This window comes from Chiloscyllium punctatum, chromosome 16, assembly GCF_047496795.1.
Source record: "Chiloscyllium punctatum isolate Juve2018m chromosome 16, sChiPun1.3, whole genome shotgun sequence".
Lineage (NCBI taxonomy): Eukaryota > Metazoa > Chordata > Chondrichthyes > Orectolobiformes > Hemiscylliidae > Chiloscyllium > Chiloscyllium punctatum.
In genome coordinates, this window is record NC_092754.1 from 30,081,301 (window position 1) to 30,097,293 (window position 15,993).

At 42.7% G+C, this 15,993-nt stretch overlaps 1 protein-coding gene across 4 annotated transcripts in view; it reads right to left on the reverse strand.

Moving 5' to 3' along the window:
* Positions 1-15,993, reverse strand: part of vps13d (vacuolar protein sorting 13 homolog D) — a 290,218-nt gene that overhangs the window by 92,313 nt on the left and 181,912 nt on the right. For all 4 annotated transcript variants that reach the window (XM_072586664.1, XM_072586661.1, XM_072586662.1 and 1 more), the window contains 4 exons: positions 13,734-13,850; positions 11,778-11,927; positions 10,722-10,877; positions 4,555-4,651 (listed from right to left, as the gene is read on the reverse strand). In XM_072586664.1, the coding sequence (XP_072442765.1) occupies positions 4,555-4,651; positions 10,722-10,877; positions 11,778-11,927; positions 13,734-13,850 (520 nt within the window). The remainder of the gene's footprint in view (positions 1-4,554; positions 4,652-10,721; positions 10,878-11,777; positions 11,928-13,733; positions 13,851-15,993) is intronic.

Here is a 15,993-nt window from a genome sequence, read left to right on the forward strand (position 1 = left end):
CCCCCCCCTCCCCCCCAGTGGAAAAGTCAGCTACAACAGGGCACAGCTTCAAGGTGAGAGGGGGAAAAGTTCAGGGGAGAAATGTGGGAAAATATTTCAGGCAGAAGGTGGTGGGCGCCTGGAACGCAATGCCATTAGCAATCTTGGTAGACACATGAATGTGAGGCAAACAGAGGGATAGATACTGGGCATGGGCAATATGTAGCAGATTTTAATAAGGATTAGAAATCAGCGCAGACTTGGTGGGCTGAAGGACCTGTTCCTGTGCTGTATTGTATTGAATTGTATAACAAACTTTGACTGAATATCTTCCGTAAATCAAGGTCATTGTTAAAATAAAATTGCTTCGTTACTGTTACAGTGGAGACATTGTCAGAAGAAGTCAGTTTCAATATTGTGCAAAAATAACTTTGTAAACAAGTTTAGATTCTGGTTAAAATGTAGTGGACATTTTTTGTACCAAAATGTGCATATTTTTAATCTGTTAACATATGATAATATGATTTGCATAATTCATCAAGGAACTATTTCTGTATAATGAAGCTATTGCACAGAAACTCAAATGTTGTCTACACCAGCTATCAATAATTGGTGTGTACTTCACCACATAGTCCTGGATCTCTTACATAGAAAGCATGGATGCATTCTTCTTTAAGGCAAGTATGACATTATCAATGAGAACTTTCACCATTTGGGACTGGTCTTTTTGTGCTCTTTACACTGCACCCTCATCTCTTAATTTCCTGGTATTTTCGCAAGGAAATGCAAAATTTCACCAATGTTTTGGTTTTGTAACCAGTAACATGTATTCATGTGTACTTTTTGGCTCAAATGCTGCATTAGATAGTCCAAATGTACCACATTTTCCCAGCGTTGTACTTGCATCCAGCATTTGCTTCAGAGCAAATAGTGCGCAGGATATCAGTCTCACCATATGTGAAAGTCACACCAATTTGAACCTTCTGTTTCTGTGTTAAGATAGCATTTCAGTTTCAATGATCTTGGAAAGCCATTCCTTTTTGAAGAGCCCACAGGATTTCTTTCTTAAGAAAGGCGAAGACTCATTTGCTTTCCTTTTGGACATATTTTTGAAACTTATCAAGAAAACAAAGTTTAAAAATATGAAATACAAATGCAACTTGCTCCTTGCTTTGTGTGTTCCATCCTTCTGGAATACATCCCATACCTCATGCTTGCTGATTCTTTTGGTTACTGACTAAGGATGATTGGGCGCCCATTTAGAAATGTCACTGTTGAGAAGTAAATTCTGTTCTTAAGAAGAGTCATATTGGACTCGAAACATTAACTGTTTCTCTCTCCACAGATGTGACCAAATTTCCCCAACATTTTCTGGGTTTAAATAGAGTTTTTATTGCCATCGCTGGTGGACATGAATGACCCCATGACACCAAGCTGAAAATCATCATAGAGGTCTACATCATGAAAACAGGCTCTTCAGCAACTTGCCCACACTGCCCAGTTTTCACAAGTTAAACCAGTCCCATTTGCCTGTGTTTGGTCCACATCCTCCGTACCTTTCTTAAATGACAAAATTGTACTTGCTTTAACCACTACATTCCAGACATTTGCCACCCTCTACGTAAAAATATTGCACTTCTGGACCCTTTTCTTATCTATCCTCGCTCACCTTAAAGCTATGCCCTCTATTTTTAGTCTCCCGTACCATGGTGAAAAGCTGTCCACTAGCTACCATATTTATGCCTCTTATATTGCAGGGGAACCTCGATTATCCAAATACCAATTATCTGAAAATCAGATTATCCAAAGGAGATCTTGAGGCCCCGGTAGAAACATCATATCAAAGGGCTGGACCGGGTTGGGGGGCAGGGTTGGATAGCATGGGGGGGGGGGTGGGGGGGAAGGTGGACCTGGTTGGTTTGGGGGTGGGGAGTGTGTGTGGGTATGTGAATGGGGGGGCAGGGACAGACAGGGATGGGGTGGGGTTGGGGGGGGCAGAGTTGGATCGGGTTGGGGGTGAGGAACATGGATGTGGCAGGGTTGGACACTATGTACTGGGGGTGGGATTGGACCGGGTTGGGGGCGCGGTGCTGGAAGGCAGGGGCGGGCAGGCTGGTGGTGTTTGGGGGTTTGGGTGTTGCGCGCTGTGTGCTGCTGCTAGTCTCCTGAATGGGGAGCAGATTTTAAAACTCTGAGGCCCAGAGGAAAGGTATATAATCGATTTTCCGAACAAAATAGTGCCTGCCCATTTTGTTCGGATAATCGAGTTTCCACTGTATATACCTCCATAAGATCAACTCTCAGTCTCCTAAGCTCCAGGGAAGAGAGTACCAGCCATTCCAAACTTTCTTTAAAACACAAACTTTCCCAGCCAGGTGGAATCCTAGTAAATCTCTTCTGCACTCTTCTAGTTTAGTAACAGTCGGACGACCAAAACTGCATGTTGTACTCCAAATGGGGCCTTACCAACTTCTTGTACAGCTGCAGCAAGACGTTCCATCTTCAATACTCCACACTCTGAATGATGAAAGCTAGCATGCTGAAAATCTTCTTCACTGCCCTGTCTACTTGTGACTGAATTTTCAAGGAGCATGAGCCCATACCTTTGTTCTATAACACTCACCAGGGCCCTACCATTAACAGTGTAACTCCTGCCCTGGTTTGCTTTACCAAAATGCAACTCCTTGCATTTACCTGAATTAAACTCCATCTGCCATTCTTCAGCCCACTGGGTCAGTTAATCAAGATCTCACTGCATTCCCAGATAACCTTCTTTGCTGTCCACAATGCCCCAATCTTGGTGTTATCTGCAAACGTACTAACCATACTTCCTAAATTCTTATCTAAATTATTTCTATAAATGATGAACAACAACGGACCCAGCACTGACCCCTGTGACTCACTGTGGCCTTCAGTTTGAAAAACGCCATCCTCTGGCTTATGCCCAAAATGTTGATTCTCCTGCTCCTTTGATGCTGCCTGACCTGCTGCGCTTTTCCAGCAACACATTTTTCAGCTCTGATCTCCAGCATCTGCAGTCCTCACTTTCTCCTTTTACCTTCAAGCCAATTTTGTATCCAGTTGGCTAGCTCTCCCTGGATCCTGAGAGATTTAACCTTATTCAACAACCCAACATGTGGTAGCTTGTCAAAGGCCTTGCTAAAGTCCATGTAAACAACATCTACCACATTGCTCTCATTTACTTTCTTGGTCAGCCCTTCACAAAACCTAATCAAATTTGAGACACGATCTCCCACTCACAAAGCCATGCTGTCTATCCCAAGTGAGTCCTTGCTTCTCCAAATGTCTGTAGATCATGTGCCTCAGAATCCCCTCTAACAACTTACCCAACACGAACATAAGACTCACTAGTTTGTACTTCCCAGGCATTTCCCGGCAGCCTTTCATAAACAATGGCACAACATTAGCCACTCCCCAATCTTTGGGAATTTCATCCGTGGCTCTCGATGATACAAATATCTTCGCTAGAGGCCCCACACTTTCCTCAGTAGCCTCCCACAAAGTCCTGGAATACACCTCATCAGTTCCCAATTATTTATCTATCTTAATGCATTTTAAGACCTCCAGCACCTCCTCTTCTGTAATGTGGACACTCTTCAAGACATCACCATTTATTTCACCAAGCTCCCTAACATCCTTCCCTTTCTCAACTAAGTACTGACGAGAAATATTGCGGCTCCACATTTGGATGACCTTGTTGGTCTTTAAGGACAGGTGTCTTGGTTAACATGTATCAGTCATTCAACATGAAATTATTAGCGTGCAAATGGGCAGCTATATTTCATAGCCTATAACAGTGATTTTACTTCACAAGTACTGCATTCACTGTAATGGTCTTGTGGACATATAGTGGTCCTGAAATGCATTATATAATTACACATTTTAATTTTAGTTGAGAAAAGGTGAATGACAGTGGCTGAGCAACAAACCTAGTGTTGTTCTTAGGCTTACTTAGAATAATTCATTGTAGATGAAGTTGATACACTTCCATATGGTTATCTGCTTTTATATGCATCACCTACGTTATTTGAACCACTGCCACTACATTACAGTCCAATATCAGTAATTTGTTCTTGTGTAATGGAAATGAAAACTCTGGCTACATATGACCCAAATGTGGGAGGACAAACCCTATTGTTGTGCAGTTTAGGTAGCTCAGGTAGAACATTTCGGGTATCCACCGTTGCTTGTGGCTAAAGTTTTAAAGGAATATCTAACATTTCTCCAGACCAGTATCCTATGAACACAGAGGGCAGTATCATCAAGTCTACATTTTTTGTAAAACTCAAAATAGAAAAGATCAACCTGCACCATTCCATCACCTCTCCTGGACTGCTCAAAAGACAGACCAGGTAAAACGGAGAACTCAATTTCAGTAAACAGTACAAATGGAGTCATTCCAACTTCGAACAACACATCAGTACATCAACATTGTGTAACAGCCAACCTTTGTGCAGCCTGCAGAATCCAACACTAACATGTGATCGGGTAATTAATAGTAGTTTCTTTACTGGGCAAAAGACTAAGGTCAGTAACTTATGATATATTTTGTACCTTGATCCAACTGCCCTAAGCCAAAAAAGTGTAGCAGTTTCAGCAAGAGCTTCTCTTCAATCTGGACTGTTAGTTTCCGCACCGTGATCATAAGATGCTGCAGAGACAGAAATATAGCCAGTCCCATTAAATGAGTCAATTCAATAAACAGTATAAATTATTACTTTGGCAACCAACCTCCAAACCTAATGCACATTAATGATAACCACTTGGATTTCAACATTTTCATTTTCAAATATTTTCTGCATTCTGTTTAATGTTTATTTTTACCTATATCTTTCCCCAAAACAAACAGAATATCATCAGAAAAGCACAGCAGGTCAGGAAGTATTCGAGGAGCAGGAGAATCGGCATAAGCCCTTCATCAGGAATGAGGCTTGTAGGTCGGGGCTGACAGATAAATGGGAGGGGAGTGAGGTTGGGGGTTGAAGGTAGCTGAGAAAACAATAGATGATGAAGATGAGGGAGAAGGTGATAAGTCAGAGGAGGGACAGGTCCGGAGGGCGGTGCTGAGTTGGAGGCTTGGGACTGGGATAATGTGGGGAGAGGGGAAATGAGGAAGCTGTTGAAATCCACATTTATCCCATGTGGTTGCAGGTCCCAAGGCAGAATATGAGGACGTTCCTCCTCCAGGCATTGGGTGGTAACGGTTTGGCAGTGGAAAAGGCCCAGGACCTGCATGTCCTTGACAGAGTGGGAGGGGGAGTTGAAGTGTTCAGCCACAGGGCTGAACCTTTATGCCTCTACGGTCCCAGAGTAATGAGTTTGACACATGCTGTGACCTTGAACCTTTCTTCCACCACCTGCGCCTCCGAGCCCACTTTTTCAACCAAGACACCTGCCCACCCACCGAGGACCTCTTCTCCCACCTCCAACACACCCCATCCACCTGGCCTGTTACCCACCCTTGACCCCTTCATTTCAAACTGTCACCGTGACATCAACCACCTCACCCACTCTAACCTCACGTCCTCACAACACGCAGCCCTTCACTCCCTCCACACCAACCCCAACCTCACCATCAAACCCACAGACGGGGAGGGGGGGGCAGTAGTAGTATGGCGCACCATTTTCTTCACTGCTGAAGTCAGGCGACAACTCGCAGACACCTCCTCCTATTGTCCCCTTGACCACTACCTCACCGCCCTTCACCAAACCATCATCTCCCAGACTATCCACAACCTCATTACCTCTGGGGATCTCCCATCCACTGCCTCCAACCTCTCTGTCTGTGAACCCCACACTAACCATTTCTACCTCCTTCCCAAGATTCACAAACCTGACTGCCCCAGTTGACCCATTGTCTCAGCCTGCACCTGACTCACTGAACTCATCTCTACCTACCTCAACACCATTCTGTCCCCCTTAGTCCAGGAACTCCCCACCTACATTCGTGACACCACCCATGCCTTCACCTCCTCCAAGACTAGTTCCCAGTCCCAATGCCTCATCTTCACCATGAACATCCAGCCCCTGTACACATTGATCTGTCACGACGAAGGTCTCCAAGCCCTCCATTTCTTCCTCTCATGCCGTCCCAACCAGTACCCTTCCACCGATACCCTCATCCGCCTGGCTGAACTGGTCCTCACCCTCAACAATTTCTCCTTCCAATCCTCTCACTTCCTCCAAACCAAAGGAGTAGGCATGGGCACCCTCATGGGACCCAGCTATGCCTGCCTGTTTGTCGGATATGTGAAACAGTCCATCCTCCTCAGTTACACAGACACCACCCCCAACCTGTTCCTCCGCTACATTGATGACTGTACCGGCGGTGCCTCGTGCTCCCATGGCGAAGTTGAACAGTTCATCAACTTTACCAACATCTTCCACCCCGACCTCAAGTTCACCTTGACCATCTTGGAAACAACCCTCCCCTTTCTGGACCTCTCCATCACGGTCTCTGGTGACCGTCTAACCACATAGGGCTTTTGCCCGAAATGTTGATTTTGCTGCTCGTTGGATGCTGCCTGAACTGCTGTGCTCTTCCAGCACCACTAATCCAGTATTTGGTTTTCAGCATCTGCAGTCATTGTTTTTACCACATATACTACAAGCCAACTGACTCCCACAGCTACCTAGACTACACCTTCTTCCACCCTACCTCATGTAAAAACGCCAACCCTTGTTCCCAATTCTTTCACCTCCGCCACATCTGTTCCCAGGATGACCAATTCCATCTCAAAGTCTCAGATGGCCTCCTTCTTCCACGATCACAACTTCCCTTCCCAGGTGGTTGACGGCAGCCTCCAGTGCATCTCCTTCATTTCATGCACCACTTCAACCCTCCCAACGCAACAAGGACAGAAGCCCCCTGGTCCTTACCTTCACCCCACCAACCTCCGTATACAATGCATCATCCTCCGCTATTTCTGCCACGTCCAAACGGACCCCACCACCAAAGATATATTTCCCTCCCAGTGTCCCGAAAAGACCATTCCCTTTGCAACTCCCTTGTCAGGTCTATGCCCCCCACCAGCCCATACTGCACTCCTGGAACCTTTCCCTGCCACTGCAGGAAGTGCAAAACCTGCGCCCACATCACTCCCCTCACCTGCGTCCAACAACCCAAGGGATCCTTCCACATCCGTCAGAAATTTACCTGTACCTCTACCAATGGGGTCATCTACTGCATCTGTTGCACCCAGCGTGGTCTCCTCTACATTATGACGACAGGATGCCTTCTTGCAGATCATTTCAGAGAACATCTCTGGGACACCCATATCCACCAACCCCTCTGCCCTGTGGCTGAACCCTTCAATTCCCTCTCCCACTCCATCGAGGACATGCAGGATCTGGGCCGCCTCCACCGCCAATCTGTTACGACCCAATGCCTGGAGGAGGAACACTTCATATTCCGCACTGGGATACTGCAACCACATGGGTTGAATGCGGATTTTAACAGCTTCCTCATTTCCCCTTCCCCTGCATAATCCAAATCCCCAAACTTCAACTCTGCACTGCCCTCCTGTCCCAACCACCACTCCCCCCTCTGACCTATCACCTTCTCCCTCACCTTCATCTACCTATTGCCTTCCCAGCTACCTTCCTCCCAACTTCAGCCCCCTCCCATTTATCTCTCAGCCCCAACCCACAAGCCTCATTCCTGCTGAAGAGCTTATGCCCGAAACGTTGATTCTCCTGCTTCTCATCTGACCTGCTGTACTTTTCCAGCATCACCCTCTCGACTCTGAGCTCCAGCATCTGCAGACCTCACTTGCTCCTATCATCAGGAGAAGGCAATCTGTTCTTAAATCCCAAAGTCTGTGTAATTCGTTACCCAATAGTGTCAGACCCACTGATTTTCTGGCTCTCAACACAAGGAAGAACCTGCTCTGAATTTGATATAACTCCCTGTGGCCTAACAGGCCAAGTGGGAACTTAACAAAGATAACAGTGTATGTGGGTGCACAATTTTGTGCATTGAGATATATTATCTAAGCAGATTAAGACAAAAGAAAATGATGCACTCTAACACTCTATAAAATGTCCATGCATCCAGAATTAGGCCATAATTTCAGGTGGTCTAATCTAAAAGGCCAGACACTGCACCCAAGGTGAGTGGTGTAGGAATCCCTGCAATTACTTGAAATACTCAAATATGCCATGCTTGCTTGCATTTACAAACAGTACATAAACAGTACAAACGACAACCCTGTCAGATTTCACACAGTTGTGATGTGTGTGGGGTTGGACAAGTTCTTGTAACACAAGCAAAGCTGAAGTCATGGGATATAACACAATCAGAAGTGGTAACAGGTTCCAACTTCTGCAGTTAGAAGTTTGATTCCTGGTGAGTTGAACTGCTACATTTGATTTCCAGCTTGTGCTGAGTTAGTTGACTTCAGCCAAGGCAGCAGCTGAAGTGTAATTGGCCTCATTACTGCAGCCCAAGGGGTTGGGGGGGGGGGGGGGGGCAGGGGGAAGGGGAGTCAGCCAAGGTTCATGCTTAATTCCAATTCAGTAACCCCACTAAAAATGCTGGTATGCCAATGTACAGTGAAAGTAGGACTGGGCTCAGCTGTGATACCCTTCAAGTCAAATTGCTTGCTGATAATATGTAAGCCAAGACAAAAAGTAAGCTTGGCCACTTTTGGGTGAAATATCAGGGCATCTGCATTGTCAACGGGAAGCATTTTGTTTAAGAAAGGAAGAATACTGGAGAGGCAGGAAATTTGGTTAAAATATTTGCTCTAATTAAGCTCAAAGCTCTTTGTTTACCATCGCTGTTATGACCCAAATGAATCTAGCATGGATATCACCTGTAAGATCAACATCTGCCAGTGAAAGGACTTATTAGAAAAAAATTATTTTTTGATGGTTTTGATTGTATGGATGCAATAACTTCTCTGAACAGTTGATTAGAAAGTATGTACAGCCCTGGAATGGACTGCCACCTGCACTTAATCAAAGTGCAGAATTTCATTGGTAACGTCCCCGCCTCTGCACCAGGAAGCCCAGATACGATTCCCACCTGCTCCAGAGGTGTGCAAAGCATCTTTTAACAGGTGGATTAGAGAGATAGCTGAAATAAAAATTACATCATAAGGAAGGGGAGGTAGTGGCATAGTGATAATGTCACTGGACTAACTATTCAGAATGCTAGGTTAATGTTTTAAGGGCTCTTTTGGCACAGTGGCAATGTCCCTACCTGTGAGGCAGGAGGCCTGGGTTCAAGTCCCACCCGCTCTTGACGTGTAGCATAGCATCTCTGAAGGGGTAGATTAGAAAATTCAATACAAACCCCACCGGGGTTCAAGGCTCTTGGGGCAGTGTCCTACCTCTGAGACAGAGGTCCAGGTTCAACTCCTACCTGCTATAGAGGTATGCAATAACATCTTTGCACAAATTAATATTAAGAAAGTGGCAACACCATGGAAATCGGAGATTTGTGATTAAGAAATTGCAACGTAGTATGCCAAATCTTTTTAAAGAGTAACAGGCCTCAATTTAAATTAATTAGAATAGCTATCTTCACCAATGCTAGAAGTTCCCAGGAATTGCAGATATTGTTGTGTTGACCCCTGTCTTGAGGGTTATGCAACATTTCCTGTATCAATGGTTGACTAACTAGATCGTGGATGGTTAAGCAGACGTGTAAGATGTGGGAGGGATGGGCGCTTCACATTCCAGGTGCATGAACGTTTTATGAACATAGGAATTATGAGCAGGAATAGGCCATTTGGCCTCCTAAACCTTCTCCACCATTCAATAAGATCATGGCTGACCTGGTTATGCCTCAAATCCCTATTCCCGCCTCCACTGATAACCTTTAGGTAAATCTTGCAGCCCATGTTCGCCACCTGGTGGCCACAAGAAATGGACAAAATTGGGTTCTGAAAAGACCTTTCTCCTCTCAAAGTGGTGGGAGGCCTCCAGTATCTTTCATGCACAATGTGGCATGGTGACAGGTTGTTAATCAACTGTACTGCACGACAGGAAAAAGTGAAGACTGCAGATGCTGGAGTTCAGAGTCAAGAAAAGTACAGTGCTGGAAAAGCACAGCAGGTCAGGCAGCATCCGACGAGCAAGAGAATCAACATTCCGGCATAAGTCCTTCATCAGTAATGTACTGCATTATAACCCAATCTAGTCCTATTCATGCTCATTTTCTTGCAGGTCCACCGGATTCTGGGTAGGTGCAGAAACCCTGATTAAGTCTTCCTTGACTTAGCATGCTAAGGCCAACTTCAGCTTCACAATCGGTGTCCCAACTAAGATCAGCTCACTGAGCCTCAGGATCAAACCTGAGGCCTTTGAGTCCAGATGGCTGAGTTTTACACCCTGTCGTACCTCTACAAATGAAACAACTGGGACCTGGAGGCTGTTCTGCTTTACTGGAAGCTACTGAATATTCAAAATAGCTTAGCATTGGAGATAAAACAATGGAGCTTGTACAATGAAACTACAGAAACTGAACATTAACCTCCAGAATAAACATTTGAATCAGATCTCATTTGTATTGAAAGACTGTGTAAACTCAGGATTAAAGGTGTTGATAGAGTTAGATGAAGAGGGGCAAGATGAAGCTGATGTGAAGTTGGATCATGTTGGACAAGTTGGATCATGTGGCTTGTTTCTGTGCTGTCACTGTACATTTCACCACATAATATAGAATATTTCAGTATTCAAAATACTTTAAAACAGCTGCATTACTAGGCATTCACCTTGAAGAGTTCAGTCAGTGCGTTCTTGCTGGGGATCTTCATTGCATTGATCTGAACAGCAGGACCTGTTTCAACACTATCTGTTTCACTTTCAAGACTGTTGGGGGTCAGAGAGAGCATCACAGGCTGCATTGTCCCCAGTAGCTGATTATCAATCTTGTGAGATACAGAAACAACAGTCTTAGTAACATTTAATACTTCATAATAAAACAAAAATTTTGTTCATTTTCCTTAAATGAAAAGACAAATTTCCAAATAAATGCTTAAATATAATTGATAAAATCTGGAATTGAAAACTAGACTGGTGGTCGTTAAACTATAGTCAATCATCATAAAAACCCACCTTGTTCAATGAATGTCTGTCAGTCCAAGAAAGCAGCTATCTTTTCATAGTCTGACCCAATCGCGGGTCCAGATGCCTAACAATATGGTTTGATTAAGTGCCCAATGATATAGTCTAACAAGCCAATCAGTTCAAGGACAATCAGGGAGAGCAACAAATATTGACTTTTTAAGGGCTATTAAAATTGCCAAAAGCCCCTCCACATAGTTTTCAGTGAAGATTTGTTCTATTAGAACCACTTCCCAAGAGCAAGACAAAGTGTGAGCCTATGAAGGGTAGAAAATAAATTATAGTGATTTGTAATTTTGCTGTGTGCCGTTCCCTTGTATGCCAATAACACCAAGTTGAATTTACATAGCAAATCTTGGCAGTCTGTTTGATCATAATGCTGTCAGAAATAATTTAATACAGCTATAACAATTTACAGGACAGAGAGCACCTCTTGTGGCCCTTTGCTACTGCAATCCAAAACTAATCCCACTGCCCTATGCTTGACTGCAGACTTTAAAGTTTCTCTGCTTTACTGATCCATTGGAAATTCACAACTACATACAGATACGACAAATCTGCTCATTGTTTCACCACCAGCTGCCCATTTTGATGTTTCTCTCTCAACCAGTCACCTGAGTAATTTGTTACTCTCCTCCCTGGGCTTGGACCTGTACCTTGAAGTCCCATGCTGTCTTGTGCATTGCTAAGAGGTGCTTCATTACCTGTACATCCTGAATACTGACTTCCAGCAATTGATTAGTGGCTGTCTGTGTGTAATGAACATCTATCCCTGTTAATGTGGTAAACACCAACTCTTCAGGGGCTTTGTTAACCAGCGACAAACCAATTCCTCCATCCAACTTCACTAAAACCTGCAAAGTTAAAGCACAGTGAAAGATACCATTTAAAATGGGGACTATATTTAATTCCACAACATTGTTACTGAAGACAATTATTTTCCATGGTTGAATCAATTAAAGTTATCTACTTTTATTCATTAATGGTACGTGGGATCACAGCAAGACCAGCATTTGCCTATTCTTAACTGCCCTTAAGGAAGGCGGTTGTGAGGTGCATTCTTGATCAGTTGCAGTCCATGTGGTATAGGGTCACCCACAGTGACAATAGGAAGGAAGATCCAGGATTTTGACCCAACAGCACTGAAGAACGGTGATATATTTCCAACTCAAGATAGTGAATGTCCTGGTGGGCAGGCAGTGGCATTCCGATGTATCTGCTGCCCCTTGTCCTTCTTCAGTGTTCTTGGAGCTTCACTCATCCAGGAAAGTGGAGTTGTGAATAGTGCTCAACATTGCGCAATCATCAGTGACTGCTCACCTTTGAGTTTATGATGGAGAGAAAATCATTGGTCAAGCAACTAAAGATGGTGAGTATTGGACACAACCCTGAGGAACTCCTGCAATAATGTCAGTGATTATTTATTTTCCTAAGGCATCGTATCAGACTGACAATCTTTTAATATCTCACCGACATGTGACCCTTCTCAATGAATGTCAGGGGTCCAGAAAATGAACCTGATTACAAGTTTACCCAATAGTGACTACTGTATAGTTGCACCAAAGACTATTAAACCAAAGTCTAGGAATAAAATTTGGATAGTTCATATCGGATACTGCACAATTTATTCACTGAGGCACAGAGGTTTTTGCATGGTTCATTTATCAATCTGTGGAGAGGAACAGCACAAGGGAAATTGGCCCACACAGATATATGTGATATAGATCAGAAATGTCGTCAGCTCTTTTTCTCTTGAAGTAATGTGTTAGGAAACACTAGTGCCAGTTAATCCACAGCTGAGCTCCCATAAATCCAAATTACTTTACAGAAGTTGTGCTAAACTAAATCTATCCTGGACTACATCAGAGGATGCATGAATACTGTCAAAGAGTGCTCTGTGAACCATGAAGCATTGTAAAGTGAACCTAAAATCATTTCATAGAAGTGGTAGGCTGTTCAGTCAAAACATACTTGTATCCACTCTAGCTTAGAGCGATTCAAAACTATTCCCACTGATTTACGCAGGATCCATAGCCCTTTATCTTTGCTTCAGATTTTTATCTACTTTTTCTTTAAAAAAAAATTTCTATCTCATGTTCATCCTGCAGTAAAATAGTCCTCATTCTAACTGATCTCTAAGTAGTATTTTCCTGATCATTTTCCATAATCTTAGTATAGAAAAGAGTTTTCTTGCATGAATTCTACTTGACATAGTCCATTTAAGTACAAAACAGCTCATTATTGAAAATTACTAACTTCGATGTGTTAAAATTCATTTTTACGAGCTCAGTCTTGTTGCTTCACATTCCAATGAGAAAGGACATATTTTCAGTTATCATTAACTACTATACATTCATACAGTACAGATCTACAATTGGCAATCTCTTGTAAGAAAGAATCATCCTTGATACAAATGCCTAGGTTGGAGTGAGTGTCATTGTTCACTGTAGGTTTGCAGATACAATGGTATGGAAATTGCACTTGATTAATAGTTCATCATATTTTAAAGTTACTTTACCAATAAATTCAGATTTTGTTTATGAGATCATCAAGTTATGTTTGTCTAACAGCTATGAGTTTTGAAAACATTTGATGAACAGAAAATTAACATAAGGCCTTGTCAGACTAAAAGCAAAAATCGGAATGAAACCCTCACACACCTCTAATTCTCGATCAGCTTCCAAGTTCTTTAACTTCCGAATTTCACCGATTTCTATTGGACAGTCCTCACTTCCTGTGAGGGAGCGATTTGTTCTGCGATGCTGTTGGTCAGTGATCTGTAACAAGTCCAATTTTGTCAAAAGACCAAATCAGAAAAACCACTGACTGGGTCAAAACAAATCTGATCCAATGATATCTGTGTAATTTCAATAAATTACAAACATAATGAGAATAGATTTTCCATACCAGATACCTGGGAAATTCACAAACTGCTCACAATCTTATGCAGAAAATGCTGTTATATTTATCATTAAGGGAAATTCAGAACTAAAGCATTGAGAAGCCTATCTGTACAGTCATGGACAAAAGGGGGAAGATAGAAAGAAATGACTGACCTGCCAAATATAGAGTGAAAATCAATTGCAGCCCACTTCATAGAAAATTGATAGACAGTAAAATTCAACTGAATGAAGCAATGGAAAGACATTCAAATAACAGGCAAAAGCAAAGGTGACAAAAACAAGAGAGGACCATGCAAAGAAAAAGAGGGACATCAAAAAGTGAACAGGATGAAAACCCTATAACGTAGGAGCTCAGAAATGAAAAATAAAGTGCTGAAAGCACAAACTGGTTAATCACTTATGAAAAGAAAAGCAGACATCTTTGGTGAAAACTACATTCAGATAAAAAAAGTTTGTATCAAAACTCAATGCAATGAACAAGCTTGTCCGTGCAAATAAAAGCCTGCACTGTAAACTAAATAGAGATGATTTCCAGATCTGAAGTTACCCAAGCTGGTGGCCAGGAACAGATGCCCTACTATTCCTGAATTTGGAACAATAAGAAAGAGTGCCTAAAATGCCAAAGTATGTCAAGGTCACTTGTGGGCAGAACCAAAACTTGTGGGTAGAGTGGTCAGCTAAGCTGTGTTTGGGTGCATTAACGTAAAATGAATGACAAGAACTATATTAATAATACACAGCAATATATTGGGAGGAAATACTGTGCATCTCACACTGAAGGTATGAACAGAAACATGAGCTTTAGAGTTGGGGAAGCTGAATGAGTAAGTACTACATCTGTTGTTGCATGTGACAATGCTGAGAAAGGCAAGTTAGAAGAGGGAATGCAGGAAGCACAAACAAAGGTAATCTGGAAACAATGGAGGAAAGGAAGCATTGTAAGGCATTGGAATTGTGAAGGCAGAGTGACAAAATAATCTGATGAATGTTCAGGCTGTAGGGCAGACATGAAACAAGCAAAGAGAAGTAATTTTTCTGCCATGAGAAGAGGAATATGATCACAGGTAGAGGAAATCAGGCAACTAATTAATAAATCTGCAATGTAAAGTCAGTTTCAGTAACGGTGACCATAAATTTATCATCAATTGTTGTAAACTGGTTCACTAATGCCCTTTAGAGAGGAACTTAATAATCTTTACCCAGTCTGCCCTACATGCGATTCCAGACCTACAGTAAAGTGGTTGAATCTTAACCTCTCTCTCAAATGGCCTGGCAAACCACTCAGTTCAAGAGAAATTAGGAATGCTGGCTTTGTCAGTGATGCACATAGCCCATAAAATAATAAGAGATAGATGTGGGGCTGATGTCACCTAGAACCCTTTTAATCACTAACGTAGAGGCTTGGCTGAGAACGAAGTAGAATAGTTTTGAAACTCTGGTGAGGAAAGTGCAGTCATTAGGCCAAACACAACAAAGATAATGAAACAGGGAGAAAAGAATGGTATCTTTACAGAAACCATTGCAAGTTGAAATATATCTAAGTATTTGTGGGATTCAGAAATGGATGTCTGTGGAATGTTCATTGTCAAGTGAATGGGAAAAAAATCCAGGTAGGAAAGGGAAGGGTTATGGGTGAACCATGTTGGTAAGAGGTATGGAGGAACCATACAGAAGTGAGAGATGGGTGAAAATTGAAATTGGAAGCGGTGCTGATAGTTTTCAACGTAACAGAGCCAATTGTTGATCAGGCATAATTAGCAACGGAATAAACAGACTTATTTTTGACAAAGGATAAACCCATCTGTAATATTATATCACGTTTCAAGTGTGACATATTTTATCTGAGGAAGTGTAGTGGAAGGAATAGTTTTTTTCAAGTAGAGGGAAAACTAGTGATAAATGGAAACTGACTGGACCACTGTACAAGGAAAAGGCATTTTTAGTAATGGGTGGAGAACAACTGGGATAGCATGATAATGATGAAAAGACAATTGATGTCAGATAACCCAAGATTGTC